This window comes from Phymastichus coffea, unplaced genomic scaffold, assembly GCF_024137745.1.
Source record: "Phymastichus coffea isolate CEN01 unplaced genomic scaffold, Cenicafe_Pcof_1.1 PCOF00023, whole genome shotgun sequence".
NCBI lineage: Eukaryota > Metazoa > Arthropoda > Insecta > Hymenoptera > Eulophidae > Phymastichus > Phymastichus coffea.
The window spans coordinates 3,675,788-3,693,677 of NW_026706834.1; the positions used below are offsets into that span (position 1 = coordinate 3,675,788).

The 17,890-nt window shown below is 41.1% G+C and overlaps 1 protein-coding gene across 3 annotated transcripts in view; it reads left to right on the plus strand.

Moving 5' to 3' along the window:
- The window catches only part of LOC131675478 (RING finger protein 207-like), a 563,120-nt gene extending 549,480 nt beyond the window's left edge, over positions 1-13,640 (plus strand). For all 3 annotated transcript variants that reach the window (XM_058954473.1, XM_058954472.1, XM_058954474.1), the window contains exons 8-9: positions 12,507-12,869; positions 12,938-13,640. In XM_058954473.1, the coding sequence (XP_058810456.1) occupies positions 12,507-12,869; positions 12,938-13,566 (992 nt within the window). In that variant the 3' untranslated portion in view covers positions 13,567-13,640. The remainder of the gene's footprint in view (positions 1-12,506; positions 12,870-12,937) is intronic.
- Positions 13,641-17,890: the final 4,250 nt, after the last annotated feature.

Genomic DNA, 17,890 nt, shown 5'->3' on the forward strand with positions numbered 1-17,890 from the left:
AAACATAGCCAAATCTAAATGCTTCAGATTGGTAATAACGTCAGTCTTGATTCTCTGAAATCACTGTTAATGTCACTCCAACGAACTGTTGCATCTTCGGCTACATTTATCGTTGTACGTGGAGCATTGAATGTTTCCACACCAGTAACAACGACACTCGAAGGTTAATGTACCGATGATGATGATGATGATTGCGAGGCCCCAGCTTCTTCTCACAATATTACAGCATTAAGTTATGTAGTAATGGGCTGCGCTACAAGTTTAATTTTATAAACATTGAATAGATTCAAAACACTTCTAATAGTACACATAGCTGCCTGCAATCTCTGTCTGTTAGCTACTGTTAAGTTTGACGTTTGAGTAAGTTGAGAAAGTTTCTCAGCTTTCTGCAAAGCCAACGAACCCAATGTAAACCACCTTTCGATATCTTCAACGGTAGCATCACCAGCCTTTGTAAAACGATATGCGCGCAAAAGTATTGAAGCAGAGTCCTTAAAATACTGAGTTATGATGTGGACTTGTAACGACGTGTGAATAATATTTCACTACATTTCACGCTATATACCAGGTGTTTCAGACCACCCGTACACCCCTTTTAAAATCTGAAATACGTGTTTGTGTGAAAAATGGTTCAAATGAAAGTTGCTAGACTCTGAGAGGCACATATTGTGGTGACCTTGAGTTTGACCTTAAAGGTCAATTTCAAGGTCAACTTTGTTTTCTTAAATAGGAACCCCTATTTTTGATACCGGATTTTGAAAGAGTGGAAAATTCTACGTTCGGATGACCTATTACATGTGGGGTCCGGAAGACCCTCCATGGTCACCCTCAAGGTCATGCAAACTTCAATCTTTTTTTTTTAATTATTTCATTTAAATGACCTGGCAGCGGTAAGATTTAGCGAAAAATGTTACAGGGGAAAATTACCAGACTGTGAGAAAGGCATCTTCTGGTGACCTTGGCTTCGACCTCCAAAGTTATATCAAGGTCATTTCAATGTCAACTTTGCTTTTTTTACTATTTTTTACATCGGATTCGGTAAGAGCGGGAAATACTATCTTGAGGTGGCCTATCACACATGGGGTCCGGGAGACCTTCAAAGTTACTCCCTAAGATTCAGTTTTATTTTTTTTCTTATTTTTTCCATCTAAATGGCTTGAAAATTATTACCTTCACGGTTATATTTCTCAAGGCATTTTAAATTCCTTGAACAAAACCCCTTATTTTTGACCACACGTTCAAAAGAAATTGAACATTTCCTCATATTTTCCAAGGAATAACCTACTCTTCAATGATTTATTTAAAGCATCAGATGTTATTGCATCAGCTAACGTGTTTCCTCATGATTCTTTAACTCGTCGATCAATTGATTCAAGGATCAGCAAGTCGACAATTTTTTGCATTTTGAAGGAGAACCAATTTCACCCATACAGATTGAGCCTCCATCAAGATCTTCTTCCAAACGATATCCAAACGTAGACTTGATTTCTGTAACTGGATCGGACAGCGACCACATGACTTTCACAGACGTGTTTTGTTCTCCGATGAAGGTACATTCAAAAGTTGTGATAATGCGTCATCACGCGAAAAACACACTACCTGTGCTAGCCCCGCTCCGGCTAGAAAATGCGACGGAACAGTTACGGCCGTATGCACCCGCCCACGCACGTCCGGATCTCGCGATCTATGGCCTCCAGTAGAGGCCCTGACCGATGCGCACGACCCTTAGGCCCGCGTACAACCCCTCGCGCACTCACGACCCTGTCCGACACTCCCTCGGGAAGCTGGAAGCCTTTAAAGTTTCCAGCTGTGATCAGCTGATCGCAAGCCCCCGTTAACTGAGGCAGACTTAGCTAGACTAAAGTAGGGGCAACCGAGCGCGTGAGAGTAAGCGAGACCGCCGATACGAGACCGATCGGTAAGGGGAATCGGCAAGACCAACGAGCAACGGATAGACAAGGATAGACAAGCGACGCTAACTGACCAACCAATCGTTATCGGCTTAGGGGTACCTAGACTAATAGGATGAAACCGACGCTATTTCTGTAGCCAGTAGGCAAATTAGGCGCCAACGCACGACCAATAAACAAATTACGCGGGCTTGAAATACCGGTATAGACGGCGCTGACACCCGGCTTCGCAACAAGCCAACCAATCAACTAATGACTAAGAGGAGGTAAGTTAAGAGAAGCAGCGCGTCGCCGAAAAACGGCACGCCAGTACCCGTCCAGCCCTGGTGCCGACCAGACGAGCGATTTCCGTGCGAGTGCCATAAAGTGAGCAGCAGAAGCAGAGCAGCAGAAGCAGAGCAGCAGAAGCAGAGCAGCAGAACCAAGGCAGCAGAAGCAGAGCAGTAGGAGCAGCAACAGCAGCGCAGCAACAGGCCCGCCGGCCACGAACAACAGCCTCAGCAGCTCGCAATGGCGACCGTCCCAAGGAAGCGCCCGAGTGAGTACGCTTTTCTCTTAAATAGATCGCGTAATTGCCCGTCCGCGTTCTCGGGAGTGCCGCATGACCTTCGCGCGTCCGATACGATTTTATTGAACGTGCACTTTTGCCATGGACCTCTCGGACGCCTTTCTTTCCGTTACGTTGAGCACCGTTTGAACGACCAATTCTTCACGCGCGCGCACGCATTCGTAAATTCTTCGCGCGTACGTAGGTTGACCGCCGATTTTCTCTTACGCAAATTTCCCCAACTAAGTTATTAGACTTGACGAGTTTCTGGCTTTCGCGCGGGCACGAACTCCCCGTACGCGCATCAGTGTCGTTGTGACGTTCGTTGTGATTCCCTTTGTGTGACGTTCTTGTTAAATAAGATTGTCGAGTGCCGTGTGACCTTCGCTCGACCGACGAGCATTGTGTGCGCATTACTAGCTTGTTTTCCTTGTAGGATTATCGTTCCGAGATGTTAGCATTACTGATAGAGTAGCCCGACCTTCGCGCGACCGACCGATTCCGCGTGTGTGTGTTTATTCGGGCAAATTTCTGAGCCGGTACGTGAAATAAGTGCCTTGCATACGGCATAACTACGCACTCGTGATCCATCGAGACCGTTCGTATCAACGATCGCCCGCCCAGGTCGACGTCGCGTCGAGGTACGCCACTCGCGTCCTTGTTAACCTAGATCAGGCTGACCATCGCGAGGGGTTGACTACTGGGCTGACTAGTGGAATAACTGATTTAATAAAGACGAGTCCTTATTAACCACGGTCTACTTATTGACTTTGCCCTTTTGATCACCTCATCCCCCGTAGTCACCGCGATCGGTTCGAGATTAGCAAGCGCGTACGCGAGCGAGTTAATCGCCATTCCATTAGATAGCCTTTGTCGCGGGAACCACGCTACCAGTCGACGAAGGACCGAAGGGAACCTCTTTCCAGACTACAGATCCGTTAATCGGGGCGCCCCTGTGACGCCCCCCCTCGATATACCCGCTTCTGAGCCAAGAGTCACCGTGCCCCGGATCACACCTGACTAGCCGAACGAGCTGCAGCCGTGGGTGGCCTGTAAAATCACCCGTTGTCCCTTCTCCCTTTCGATTCGGTACTCTAGGTCTCGAACGAACCCGTGAATAGGATTTCGCGCTCCCATTCTCCTCTTCAATAGGTGATAGCCGCGCGAAATCGGCATACGACGACGACCTCAGCGAGGAAGGAGGCAACGGGGAAACCACCCGACAATCACAGCGACCAGCAGGGCCCAGGACCCGACAGCCGATGTTGCAGCGCTACCCGCTCTCCTAACGCGAGAGCACGGTAGCTGGCGCCCAACTTAAATAAAAAAATAAAGCTGCATACACATCATCGACTAACTACGCCGCTGGCGGCAGTCGAGACCGGAGAAATTATCTACCATTTATTTTTCCTCTCCCTGTCCCCCGTCGCAAGGTGATGCAGAGGTAAATATCTGGAATTTTCGATATTGGTCACAAACTAATCCTCACTGGTTGAGACAAATTGATCATCAACATGTTTAGAAAATGAATGTTTGGGGCGGCATCTACCATAAATATATTGTGGGTCCTGTATTTTTTGAACAGAATTTGAATGGATCGCGGTACGGACAATTGATTCGGAGGATTCTTCTTGAATATTTAGAAGATATTCCACTGCAACAACGTCTTGACATGTGGTTCCAACAAGATGGATGCCCAGCACACACTTTGATGACTGTTCGACGATTACTAAATGATATGTTTCCGGATAGATGGATTGGTATTGATGATGCCATCTAGTATCCACCCCGTTCACCTGATCTTACTATCATGAACTATTACTTGTGAGACCGGATAAAAGATTTAGTATACCGCGAAAGACCCACTACGAGAAATCATATGATTAACAGGATCACTGAAGCTTTTCAATCTTTAGATCGCGATGATGTTCTTCGAGCAGTTGATCATTTTTCTACAAGAGTAAATGCTTGCCTCCTACAGAATGGAGATGTTTTTGAGCGTCTGTGAAAGTCATGTGGTCGCTGTCCGATCCAGTTACAGAAATCAAGTCTACGTTTGGATATCGTTTGGAAGAAGATCTTGATGGAGACTCAATCTGTATGGGTGAAATTGGTTCTCCTTCAAAATGCAAAAAATTGTCGACTTGCTGATCCTTGAATCAATTGATCGACGAGTTAAAGAATCATGAGGAAACACGTTAGCTGATGCAATAACATCTGATGCTTTAAATAAATCATTGAAGAGTAGGTTATTCCTTGGAAAATATGAGGAAATGTTCAATTTCTTTTGAACGTGTGGTCAATAATAAGGGGTTTTGTTCAAAAAATTTAAAATACCTTGAGAAATATTACCGTGAAGGTAATAATTTTCAAGCCATTTAGACGGAAAAAATAAGAAAAAAAATAAAACTGAATCTTAGGGAGTAACCTTGGAGGTCTCCCGGCTCCCATGTGAGATAGGCCATCTCAAGATAGTATTTCCCGCTCTTTCTAAATCTGATGTAAAAAATAGGGGTTTCTATTAAAAAAAGCAAAGTTGACATTGAAATGACCTTGATATAACTTTGGAGGTCGAAGCCAAGGTCACCAGAAGATGCCCTTCTCACAGTCTGGTAACTTTTCTCTGTAACATTTTTCGCTAAATCTTATCGCTGCCAGGTCATTTAAATGGAAAAATTAAAAAAAAAGATTGAAGTTTGCATGACCTTGGGGGTGACCATGGGGGGTCTTCCGGGCCCCACATGTAATAGGTCATCTGAACGTAGAATTTTCCACTCTTTCATAATCCGGTGTCAAAAATAGGGGTTCTTATTTAAGAAAACAAAGTTGACCTTGAAATGATCTTGAAACTGACCTTCAAGGTAAAACTCAAGGTCACCACAATATGTGCCTCTCAGAGTCTAACAACTTTCATTTGAACCATTTTTCACACAAACACGTATTTCAGATTTTAAAAGGGGTGTACGGGTGGTCTGAAACAGTATGTATATATATGACCCTAGTATATATATATGATAAATATTAGTATCATATATATATGATATATTAGTATCATATATGTATATATATGATACTAATATTTTATTTTTTAAAGAACACTGTGATCAATGTTGAAGATTGAGATTGTCTTTCACTCAAGAAACTATCAAATCAAACTTTTTCTTTATGCAGTAACCATACCAAGTGTCACTCAAATCTATCGTGTGCCTACAAAAAGGCACTTGCTATCACCAAATGGATGCTTACTCGTCAAATATACAATTAGTTGTCATTTACAATTACACTATTATTATATGTATCAGAGTTTATATAACTTAAAATAAAAACAAAATGAATACTGATTTATTAAAAAAAGTCTTTCCGACATGATTTTAATCATGAGATGAATATGTTAGTATAAACAATTTGAAATATTTAATCCTTTTGAGAAAATTAATTGAGTAATTGATAGTAAAAAAATACATTCGAACAATTAAAATAAAAAATGTTTTATTAAGGAAAATTTATACAAAATGAGCATGAACACGTCTCGTAATTACTTGACGACATATAGAACAGTGATTGAGTTTTACATGCACCGCACAAATCAACATGCGCGCATGGTAAAAAGACTTCACGAATTCTCTCATCCAAACATGTTTTGCATACATTAAATTCAAGCTGTTGAAAGATATCAGCTGTATCTTGTTCTGATTTTTTGATGACTTCTTTTATATCTTTATTGTGTTTAGTAATAATCTTTTCGAAATTACATATAAGTTGTTGGCAAACAGTTGCTATGCTAACTGATGCATTCGTCATATTTTCTAATAAATTTAAATCAGCAAGCATCTTCGTGATTTCATTTACGGTTAATGATGCTACGGTTGGCTTGGCTGTTGCTATACTTTCGCTAGCTGCAGCTGGGCTGTTTTCATTCAAGTTCTCTGTAGCTATGCTGCTCGTTACGAGCACTGATTGTCCTGACGCCCCAAATCGATACTCGAACTCATATATTCCACAATCATCTCTACCTCTTTGTGGCAGTATGGATACATTATTCGATCCGATTGGTACATTACCACAAGCCTAATTACGAATAAAAAAACATAGAACACCCCATCGTCATATTCTTCCCAATGACATATTTCTATGCCACATTCAAAGCAACGTACCTGATCAATCTGTGACGAGAGCCACGGCTCGCGCCGTTGGCTCCGTCAACGTCTCTCCCTTCCCGGTGGCAGAGAAAGCGAGAGAGAGAACAAGAAATACGGTTTGGAAGCCGGCAGGGTTGGCACGCGTGAGTTGCCGCCGATTGCCTACTACTCAAGGGTTTTTGGTGGGGAGACGCTCGGTGCCCGGCAGGATTACGACAGCGATTGAGTGCGGCACGCTTTGTCCGCGCCGTCTTAGCGATTGATTGATTTTGGCCTTTGTGAAAGCAAGTAAAGTTTGTTTCTGCGATGCGTGTGCAACTTGGTGCAACCGTTTGTCACTGGACTTGTGTGCGAGAAAAAGCGAATGAGCCATCAGAATCTCTACAACCCGGGGACACCGAGCAGCTGTCCCTTAAGGTTGGTCAAGTTTCCTCTCTCTTGCGTAAGATCGCGTCGCCGATAACCTGCATGGATAGGGAGGCTCAGCGATTATTTCGCTCGAGGGCCTATGGAGAAACGCGGAGAATAGCTCGTAACCGTCGGGCCAGCCGGGTTCCACGCGATTTTCCGCAGGAACTTGCGGCTGCGGTAGAGCGAGAGCGCACTTGTTGTGACGTAGAATTACTGATCTGTAACTGTTGAAATGTGTCGATAAATATACGAGGTCTGTCCGGAAAGTATCGGGCCTACGTTTATATCTTCGTGCCATAGTGTTCGAGCGACCTCTACCGGACAGAAACGTCAACAGGAAAGCCTCACGAATCTATTGAATACCATCTGACACCTGCGGGACGTATAGTTCTTGCGCAGCGTGTCTTTGTTTACAGTGCCTTTTTCGCGTTCGTCGGATTTTGATATTGTCAAAAATGACTGAAAAACAAGATCAACGAATTTGCATCAAATTTTGCTTTCAACTCGGAAAAACGAGTTCGGAAACTATTGAAATAATGTAAAAGGCCTTCGGAAACGAGTGTATGAGCAAAACACGAATAAAAGAGTGGTATAAACGGTTCAAGGATGGTCGCACTTCTGTCGATAGTGATTCTCGTTCGGGCCGACCTTCGACGACAAAAACTGCAGATAATATTGAGCGGGTGCGACTTGCAATCGAACAAGATCGTCGTATGACTCTGCGAGAACTAGAAGAAGACCTTGGAATACCAAAAACTACCATTTCAGAAATTTTAACCGAGAATTTAGGAATGAAACGCGTGTGTGCGAAATTCATCCCAAAATTGCTCAGAGCAGAGCAGAAGAACATTCGCTTAGAAATCGCTCTGGACAATCTGGAAATGGTCAATAATGATGATAATGTGCTTAGAAAAGTTATTACAGGTGATGAGTCATGGGTTTATGGTTATGATCCTGAAACAAAACAACAATCTTCACAGTGGAAGCATTCTGAATCGCCAAGGCCAAAAAAAGCACGTCAAAGTCGGAGCAATGTTAAGTCAATGTTGATTGTTTTTTTCGATTGTGAAGATGTTGTACATCATGAATATGCACCAACAGGTCAGACAATCAATAAAGTATACTATTTTCAAATTTTAAAACGTTTGCGTGATGCAGTAAGAAGAAAACGGCCGCACTTTTGGGAAAGTGATGACTGGCTTCTCTATCACGTTAATGCGCCAGCGCATTCATCCAATCTTGTGCAGCATTTTTTGAGCAAACACAATATCACATTGCTTCGACAACCTCCATACAGTCTCGACATAGCCCCTTATGACTTTTGGCTGTTTCTAAAACTAAAAAAACCACTCAAAGGACACCGATTCGATGACAAAACAACGGTTGAAAACAATGCGACGAGTGTACTTAAGGCTATCCCTAAAAGTGAGTTCCAGGACTGTTTTGAAAAGTGGAAACATCGATAGAACCGTGTTATTCAATCAAGTGGGGATTACTTTAAAGGATGCCACCCACCAGATGATAAAAAATAACGCTAGCACGAAAATATAAAGGTAGGCCCGATACTTTCCGGACAGACCTTATATTTATCGAGTATTGTTAATTGTGATTATTGGTGATTGCGCATAGATACGCTCGCTATATTAATTTAGATACTAACCAACACAGCCGCGCTAACAAACAGTTAGTGCGCCTGATAGGCAGGATTATTATATTGCACAATAGCGAGCAAAGAGTTTTTCGGCTATCTAATTTTTTTGTTTATGAAACATCGAATATAGCACTCGCACTCGCATTGTCCTTCAAGAAAGCGTGTAATTGATAAAGAAAACTAATCGCGACATAATAAATAAATAACAATGGACTGCACTCAGAAAGAAGACTGGGTACTGACGCTCCAAGACGAAGAAATAAACGAATATCTCGAGCAATTGGAACTCAAGAAAAACGGAAATAAGCTCTCGCGAGCGGGGCGATTACAAAACTGGTTGCTAGGCGACTATTCTGCAGGAGATTTCGTTGAAGTTGGTAACCAACACAGTAATCCAGCAGGAAGGGCAGCCCTATGCTCAGAGCTGATCACACCCATCTGGGCGGAACATACAGCATCCGAAGAGGAAAGAGAGCACCCGTTAGCCCAGTTGATGCAAAGTACAGAAGTTATATCGCGGATACAAGAAACAGCGATAAATGTCACAGATGTACTGGACAACGGATGAAATAGTAACAGTAATAAAAATATTACCATAACGGCTAAGGATGGTAGCCAGTTTCGACTCCCGCCTGCATTCGCTGTAATGATACAAGACCTCATTTTCCAGTCCACAGAGAATGAGAAGAAGCTCGAGCTGCTAGACTCGTTAAGATTAAACGTATCAAGTCTAACAAAGGTGTTGATAAAATATAAAATGTATAATAATTGCAGCAATGTCAAGAGCCAACTGGATGACTTATCCGCCAGAATGAGTGTATTGGAAAATGTCGAAAACAGGAATGCACAGCAAGATGACGCTAACCATTCTAGTGAATTAAGGCAACAAGAAAACACGCGTAGAAGCGTAGCGTTTCAGGATACCTTCACCTACCATTATGACACGCGATTACCTCAAAGTATTCCAGCTGGACCCGGACAGAGGCCCATGGGGGCCACCGGCAGGACCCCCCGCTGGACGCTCCCTTCGAAGAGGGTGGACAGCATCAACTTAATGGGGTTAATGCTGAATTAGATAATCACACGCCGAGCACGTGGTCACCTCAACAGACGACAAATCCTTGGTCGACTACAAGGGATGTTGATCGGATGGAAACTCAAGTTTTCCGAAGAGGGTAACGCGAGTGTGGACACCTTCCTGTCGAGGCTAGACAATTTGAGGAATAGTGCCGGCCTCACAGAGGACGAAATTCTCTTAACAGTATCAAAGCTACTCGTCGGTCCCGCCCTTACTTGGTACGAGGCGATGAAGGAAGAATGGCTCTTCTACGCCGAATTTGAAATGGACGCACGGGAATGGTTTGGAACCAGCGTGCAACAACAACAGCGTCTGATGAGGGAAGTCCAAAGCCGATATCAGGGCCCAGATGAACCCGTCAACATATACATCGCCAACATGATAGGCCTGATCAAACGACTGAACCCACAGATGACGCCTGAATGCCAGCTAGACCTGTTGCACGCTAACCTCCTCCCGGATATTCAAAGCCAAGTACGTAGGTCCGAAGTGAGCTCCATACGAGTCCTGAACGCGCTAGCCACGGCGGCACAAAATAACTTGCACCAAAGAAAGGTAGAACGGGTGGTACCTGATCCACAGTCAACTCTATACCTGGAGTTAGCATACCACCCTCGCGCCGATGGAAGCAAAGGCCGCAAAGGCAAATACGGCTGCGGGACACCGCTCCAGTGACCTGGAACACTGGAGCAAGGTGGTGTCCCGCCGGCTCCAATTCGCGCACGCTCTGAAAGAGGTGCAACGCCGTCACCGCCAGTCCCTCGAGGGCCCGGTTGGTGGCACACCTGCTACCACCGTCCAGCCTCCAACTACCGACGTTAGATCAACGGCTCCAGAGATCGGATCAACAACTGGTGTACACCAGGACCAGCGGACGTGCAGGGTAAACCTGGTTTTAAACGTCAACAGCAGCAGCGGGGGTCAAGCAACCAGACCCACATCCACATTAACCTTGTGGTGGGGTCCACGGGCGAGGGACCCACGGTTGAAAAACCGTTGTGGTCCGCTTCGAACAGACGTGATGGGTTGCCGCTGACTCTCAGGGAACGAGGAATCCCTCAGGGTAACTTGTCCCGTGCCCAGTGAGAGGGCTGTAATGTTTGCCATTACACAGAGGTGACCCGCACGGATCGTTGCTCTCGTATCCGGCAGCATCCTGATCTGGTCAATGAGAGGCTCCAGCCTGGGAGGCGCGCGGACGCCCCGAATTGGATGCGGAGGGTCGAGAAGAGATCTCCAGACACCGGTAATCATCCTGGTGAAAGGTCCCTGCCGCCTGGGCAGGGCCGATCTCGGATTACACTAAAAGAATAAAGAATGACACCACATAGAACATGATCTTTTTATTGACCTTTATTCTCCTGATCTCGACGGGAATAGCGCTAACAATTCTATCGTCAAGAACTCCCCAAGGTCTAGACTAGAAGGGGGCTGTGCGCTACCGTCTCAATCATGCGGCTACCTGCAAGTGCAGCACCTACTGGTTAGGCAAAATAGACAAAGGGAACTCGGTATGAGACGGAACGGAACGCGCGCGAATATGAAAGAACCAGTGGAGGATTAGTAATCCAAGCATACAGCTGCCTACTACAGTCATCCAAGTTTTTCTGAGTTTTCCGAGAGTGCTGAAGGGATCCAGTTGAATCACCGAAACATATATTTTTGTTGTCACTGTTACGAGTGTGCGTGAGTGTATGGGTGCAAAGTTTCGCCATCGAGGGCGAAACCGAGGGTGCGAATCGCCTCCTTCAAAAAGACTGATATCCCGGAAGCGGATAGACGAACTTGTTTCTTCCCCCCTCTAATAGTGCGACCGACACCAAGGTAATCTGGCCAGCTTAATATCGCGACTTTTCACATATGACTGCGCTTGACCAATTGCTAATCATTCGTACTCTGTAAGAATCGATAGCGTGCATGTAAGTTAACTTTGCAAACAAAGAGCTGCGGACGATCCGGCGATGCATGTTATTGTCGCGCGCGCACTTCGTAAATGTGATTCAAACGATAATCTTACTGTTATCATTTCTAGCTAGTAGTAAGTTGGTTGACTGACTCTCGTCCCCTCCTGCTCTCCGATTAATGAATTTGAATATTTTGATACCACAGCGCGCATTCCGATACGATTGCACGTCAAACGAATTATCGGAATAAAAACGGAGTAATCACCCCGTTACAGCGCGTATTATTTACTTATTTAATCTTAGGAAAAAGTAGATTATTGAGTACAAAATTTATCCAATTTCGTGCAAATTCAAATAACATAATAAAATAAATTCAAGTAAAATTTATACAAAACTAGGACAATACATGTACCTGTACAATACTGTAAACTTTTATGTATTGGTAGTGAATTTTACAAGATCCATGCAAATTCATATTTATATATACCGAAAATTATACAAATCTTTCTACTCTACAAGTTTTATTACTGTTACTCAAAGTATTCAAACTTAATAAAACTTGCAAAAAATTTTGTTAAACAAAAGTAGATTATAAATTGTACATATTGTTTGAAACTTTTATGTATTGTTTGAAATGTTTTCAAAAAGTTGACTATTGCAAAATTTTCCTATTGAAAAGACAAATACTGTTTATGAAACATATTTCTGTACTCGTATTTTTATATTCGATAAAATGTACACAATTAAAATATACGTATCAACATTTTTGCTAAATTAAATCTTTATTTGGTGTTTTTCAACATAATATTATTTATTAATATTTTAAAAGGTATTTGCTTTATGATTCTTTCGTCTTTTTTTACCAGAAACGAAGGACATGACAGACGAGTGTGGGACATCTTCGTGTGGAGGCGTGCAAACAGTTCTCGATTCTAGTGGCAATATACTTGTGTATGGAACAAAAAGTGAATCGAAAAAAGGCGTACTAAGTCAATTAATTGAGAAAGCTAAAATGAAAGAAGACAGAAAAAAGTCATTTGGTTATGATGAGAGCTACGAGCGTAATCAAAACCGATGCTCTCGCAAATCACCTGAAAACCAATTAAAGTTAAAAAATGTCCAAGGATGTAACTCAACTAATAAAGTTCGATCTCTTTATCGGTCACTCAAAGGTGGCAACGTTGACATGACATCAACTGAATTTGCTTTCGAGCAACATCAGCAGCAAGGTCAGTTTTATAAGTTCAATCAATATAATTTAATCATAAATCATAAATTACTGACGTATTCTTTTCAGGAGAAGAATCTGAATATCAGAAAATCTCTGAAACATCAAGTATAGGCGAGTCTAAGAAGCAAGTTCAAGCACAAATACATAGAATTCCTAATGAGACAGAATTAACTTTTACAAAAATTAAATCTGTTCGGCCATCTAAAAGTCAAAAAGTTTATCCTGCAAGCGATTCAGAAGAACTATTTTATGGTATACAAAAAAGTTCTGATACAGTTGACGAGCGTTCTCGACGTCGAGCTAGTTGTGACAGCCTTAGTACTACAGGTTCAGGAAGTCGACGATCAAGCATTATTGATACAACAACAACAACTGTTGGTTCTAAACGATTAACTGTATCACCGAAGGATACACGTAAAACACTTGTTCTTTTTATTGGACCACCTAACAATACTCCATTAGTTCAAAAACAGCGGTCCTGGGAAACGTTTCCGCGACCTAAGAATAAGCGCACTATTTCAATGGGAGAAGTAACTGATAGTCTAGGCCTCGGTCAACTGAAAAAAGCAGATAGCTTTGAAGGTCACGAAGAAGCGGTACGTACTCTTGTTGCTGCAGTCCAAGAAACTCGTTCACAAATGCGTCAAACTCATCTTAACCAGCATCGTATTCATCGAAAAAGCAAAACTAATTAACTGAATAAGGATCATTTTATTATCATGATTAATTTTACATTTTTATAAAACAATTATTTCACGAATAACTTAAAACGAATAAAATAATACATAACTCTTAAATCACCTGTACTATTATTCTTCTCGTATATTATTATATAATTGAAAAATTATCATATACATGATATTGACAACAGAAATAGTGATATATTATCAAGGAAAACTAAATTTTGAAATTCGAGTTGTTACAAGCGTCACGTATTGAAATCTTAGAAATACATTTATTATATTCTAACAACATTTATAGTATATCTTTCACAGCTAAAAAGTATTTCATTCATATTTTTAATTAATATCAGTAGGTATCGTATTTCATAAATTATCAAATTTCACCTTCTATATTATTCGCCGCCATCTCAATATATTTTATCGCTATCATACAATAAAAAATAATTCTAAGTAAATATAATCCAACATTTTATTTCGATCTATGTAATATCTATATTGAATTTCTAAATTAAACTTTGAATTGTTCTGATGAACATATTCATAGACGTAAACTTTTTAATTTTATACTTACGGCTTGATTTTCATAATCAATACTAAAATCCTTTAAGGTACTTACATATATCGGAAAATAAATTCTTCCGAAGAACTGAGACGTGCAGCACATTCTCCATTTTACTCAGTATCGATCGTGCATCAACCTGTTATACTATACATTAAATATAGTACCAGAATATTCAACTGTACATTTTTCATTATTTCCGAGAACAACTGTAATACTATCGATCGACGTAAAGTCAAAGAACCATTCTCTTCTATAAGTCATATGTGCAGATACATCGCTATCGGTTATCCAGATATCGGACACAATCTTAGTTGTAACACGACTCACAGCGGAATTACCTTCGTGTTTTGGTTCATTACTGATCATTGTGATAAAGGCTTCTGCTTGCTTATTTCCATTGGTATTATGACTGGCTATTTTTTTATCTCCAGCTCTGTTTCTTCTATCCTTGTTGTAATAGAACCTCGCGAGATGTCTAGGATTCTTACAGTTGTAACATACGATATCACCGAATTTTTTACTTCTATATGACTCGTTTTAATGTTTGATCGTAGGCCTGTTTCTATCGTGAGATGCAACCAGCGCGTTTACTTCCTATCCCTGCTTATTATAAGGTCGCTCTTCAGCCGTTTCTCAAGATTTTTCATTGATTGTTTATTTATACCAACGCCGTTACTAAACCATTGTATTTAGATGGGATAATATATAACAAAGTTGCCGCGTCACCTACGCCACCTATTCTTTAAAATCGTTTTCGTTCTCAACGATCAAAAAGGAAAGGAGGAAAGAGAATAGGTCAAGAAATGATTTTGAGAATAAACTTTCGAAATTGAACACAAACTTATTATTAGCATGAACCGCACAAATAAAATAACTCGCACTAACGACTTACTACTAATACAAACAGTTAATAACACATTAAGTCTTATAATTAATTACTAATAAATAATACCAAAAATGCGTTGACTTTATTGCTACTACCGACGAAAAACAAGTCGCGGATCGCCCGGCAACAGAATCGCTTTGACAATCCGCGTTCAGAAGATCCGCTGCTCGTACAAAGAATCGGTAGCCAGCGAGTAAAGGTCTGGCTACTGAGTATTGCCGTACTTAGTCTAACTGGTAAAGTCTTGGGAGAGAGAATAACGAAGAGAGAGAGAGATAACTTGACCTTCGTATCCCTGGCTTGCAGAGTGATGCAGATTTTGCTGTAGGGCTGCCGTCGTCCACGAGATGATTAGGCGTCTCTGCGGTGTCAACGGATGTATCGTCCGCGTCTTCTTCGTGGTGCTCCTCTCGATAAAGAGCTTCTCTCTCCATAGGCTGGTAAACCTTATTGCGTCAAACCACTAAACGCTGCTACTTGCTCTACCTGTTCTGTCAAGGAACCCATGAAAGAACTTAATGATTGCCGGCCGTGATCTACTCGCAGTCACCGACGTACTCTCTTTCTCATCCTCTCTTGATCTACTTATGAGGCGGTGTACCACTGTTACGTCTCGTGCATCAACTACGAATAGCTAATGAATGAGACGTTCTAATATGTTGACTAGTGGTTGGATATGTCTCATTTATAATAAATGTATGTGGAAATGTATGTCTGATAATTGTACTACCTTGATAATAGTAGCTTTTAATTGTTGATAAAATGTAGCAGGCTCTAACTGCTTGTTGAATTGTATGAGTCTAGCAGGCTCTAACTGCTTGTTGAATTGAATAAATGTAGCAGGATCTAACTGCTTGTTGAATTGTTTAAATATAGCAGGCTCTAACTGCTTGTTGAATTGTTTTGGGTAGGTTGTTGAATAATTACTTGCACGATATTACTTTGTAAAAGTCGCGAGTTTATTAAGTATAGTAACCACCAATTGTCGGACCGGTGTGTACGGAGTTGAGTCTTACAGGTACTTATTGACTGACTGACGGACTACTGATCAACTGCCGAGAGTAGTTTGTTCATTCCTTTTTATATCTTTTATAGCTCTTTTTCAGGTCAGTATTGCGATATGGTGTGACATTTTGTTTTTGCTGAATATAAATTTTGCGTTTGGTGACTTTATTTAGGCGTGTCATTTACCTCGTGTTTCGTCAGCTTTTTGCTGATTTGCGAGTATTTTAACAGTTTTGAATTTCATGAATGTGCATTTGTTACAAAAAAAGATGCGTCGTAAGCCGTAACACTAATTTCGGAGTGTCATTCACCTTGCGTTTCGTGCGAGTAGGTTAGCAGCTTTGAATTTTACTAATGTGCATTTGTTACAAAAAGGATGCATCGTTAGACGTAACACCCCAGGGTCTAAGATATTGCAATGTTTGCAAAGGAAAAAAAAAAGTACTTCTGAAATTCAAAGCTACTAGCGGTTTATACAGAAATTTTGCGATGTGTGCACTTTAATTAGTATATAAGGAGCGTGGTTGCTCGACTTTGTACAGTTCAATTTTGAATTGTAATTTCTAATGTTTGGATTTCCAAGGAAGCGTCATTTGATGGTCTGCGTAAGTATTTTACAAATTGATTGTGGTTCTTGTTACTTAGTTTCTATTTTTTTTTTCTTATTCGCTGTTATTATTATCATTATATATTTTCCTTTGTCTAGTTTGCGGATTGGCAGCATTCCCGTGCGGTAAAGAAAGCCAGACGGGAGGGCTTGCCTTTACTGCTTATATGTGAGAATAGATGTAAGTGTTTTACAATGTATATTTGTATATTGGTGTATTGATATATCTGATTAATTTGTTTCTTGTTTGCTTGTTAGTTTCAGAGATGGAAAGTAGTGCGTACTCTGAGGCATTGCGATCGAGTGACGCAGACGGCCTTCTTCTTGGGGGAGTACGGTCCAGACGAAGATACTTGGAATCTTCGTGAATTATTTTTTTATGATTTGTTAGTGTATTGTAACGGTTTTCGTCGAGTATATGTGGAGGTTTTTAGTGAGTTTTATAATGTAATTATAGGTTCAAGTGTAGACCATCGATATAAATGTAATTGTATATAAGTGTAATTATATTTGTAAACAGAATCGTAATAAATCTTTTTTTTTTGTCTTTTGTTTTTTAGATAAGAAATTTGTTTTTAATTTAGATTCCTAAAGCGAATATCTCGCTACCCTCCCCGCTTAAAATGTGGCTATGACGTAAAGCATTTGGGGTACTGAACAACACGACAATTAGACTTTTGTTGAAAATACGTCATGTTTGTATTTGATTATTGTTGATTCGAGAGGTAAGTTTTGTTGAGGAATAGGACAGTGGGTATCAGGGTGAATTTGTATCTTGACGTCTGTGTCGTTCAGGTTTGTGTGTATTGTGTCTAGTTGAATTTCTACGTTTTGTTTGTTATTTGTTGTCATACTTTCATGGTTTTGTCGTCCTAATATCATTAGCAGGTGGGTTATTGAGCTGAAGAAGGCCCATAGTAGGTTCATAGACCAGCCATTAACCATGTGCAGCGTATATCCTCTGATGATGGTGTCAATCGTAAATTTTATTATTTGCAGTAATATTAATATCATTATGATTACTGACGAGATTGATCCGCACGTGATTAGTTTGTTGAATATGTGATTTCACGTGCTTTCAGCCAATTTTGTAAGTGTATTTTCTGTAAAAATGTCCTTTGTTGTTCCTTCTCTTGATATTTCTTTAGCTATAATATTTAACAGAGATGCTTTTTCCATGGGGAACATTATTTGTTGTTGTAGTTGGTCCAATTCTTGTGGTGAGTATATGCCGCTAGTTGCTAATGAATCTATGGATTCAAATTTCCATTTTATG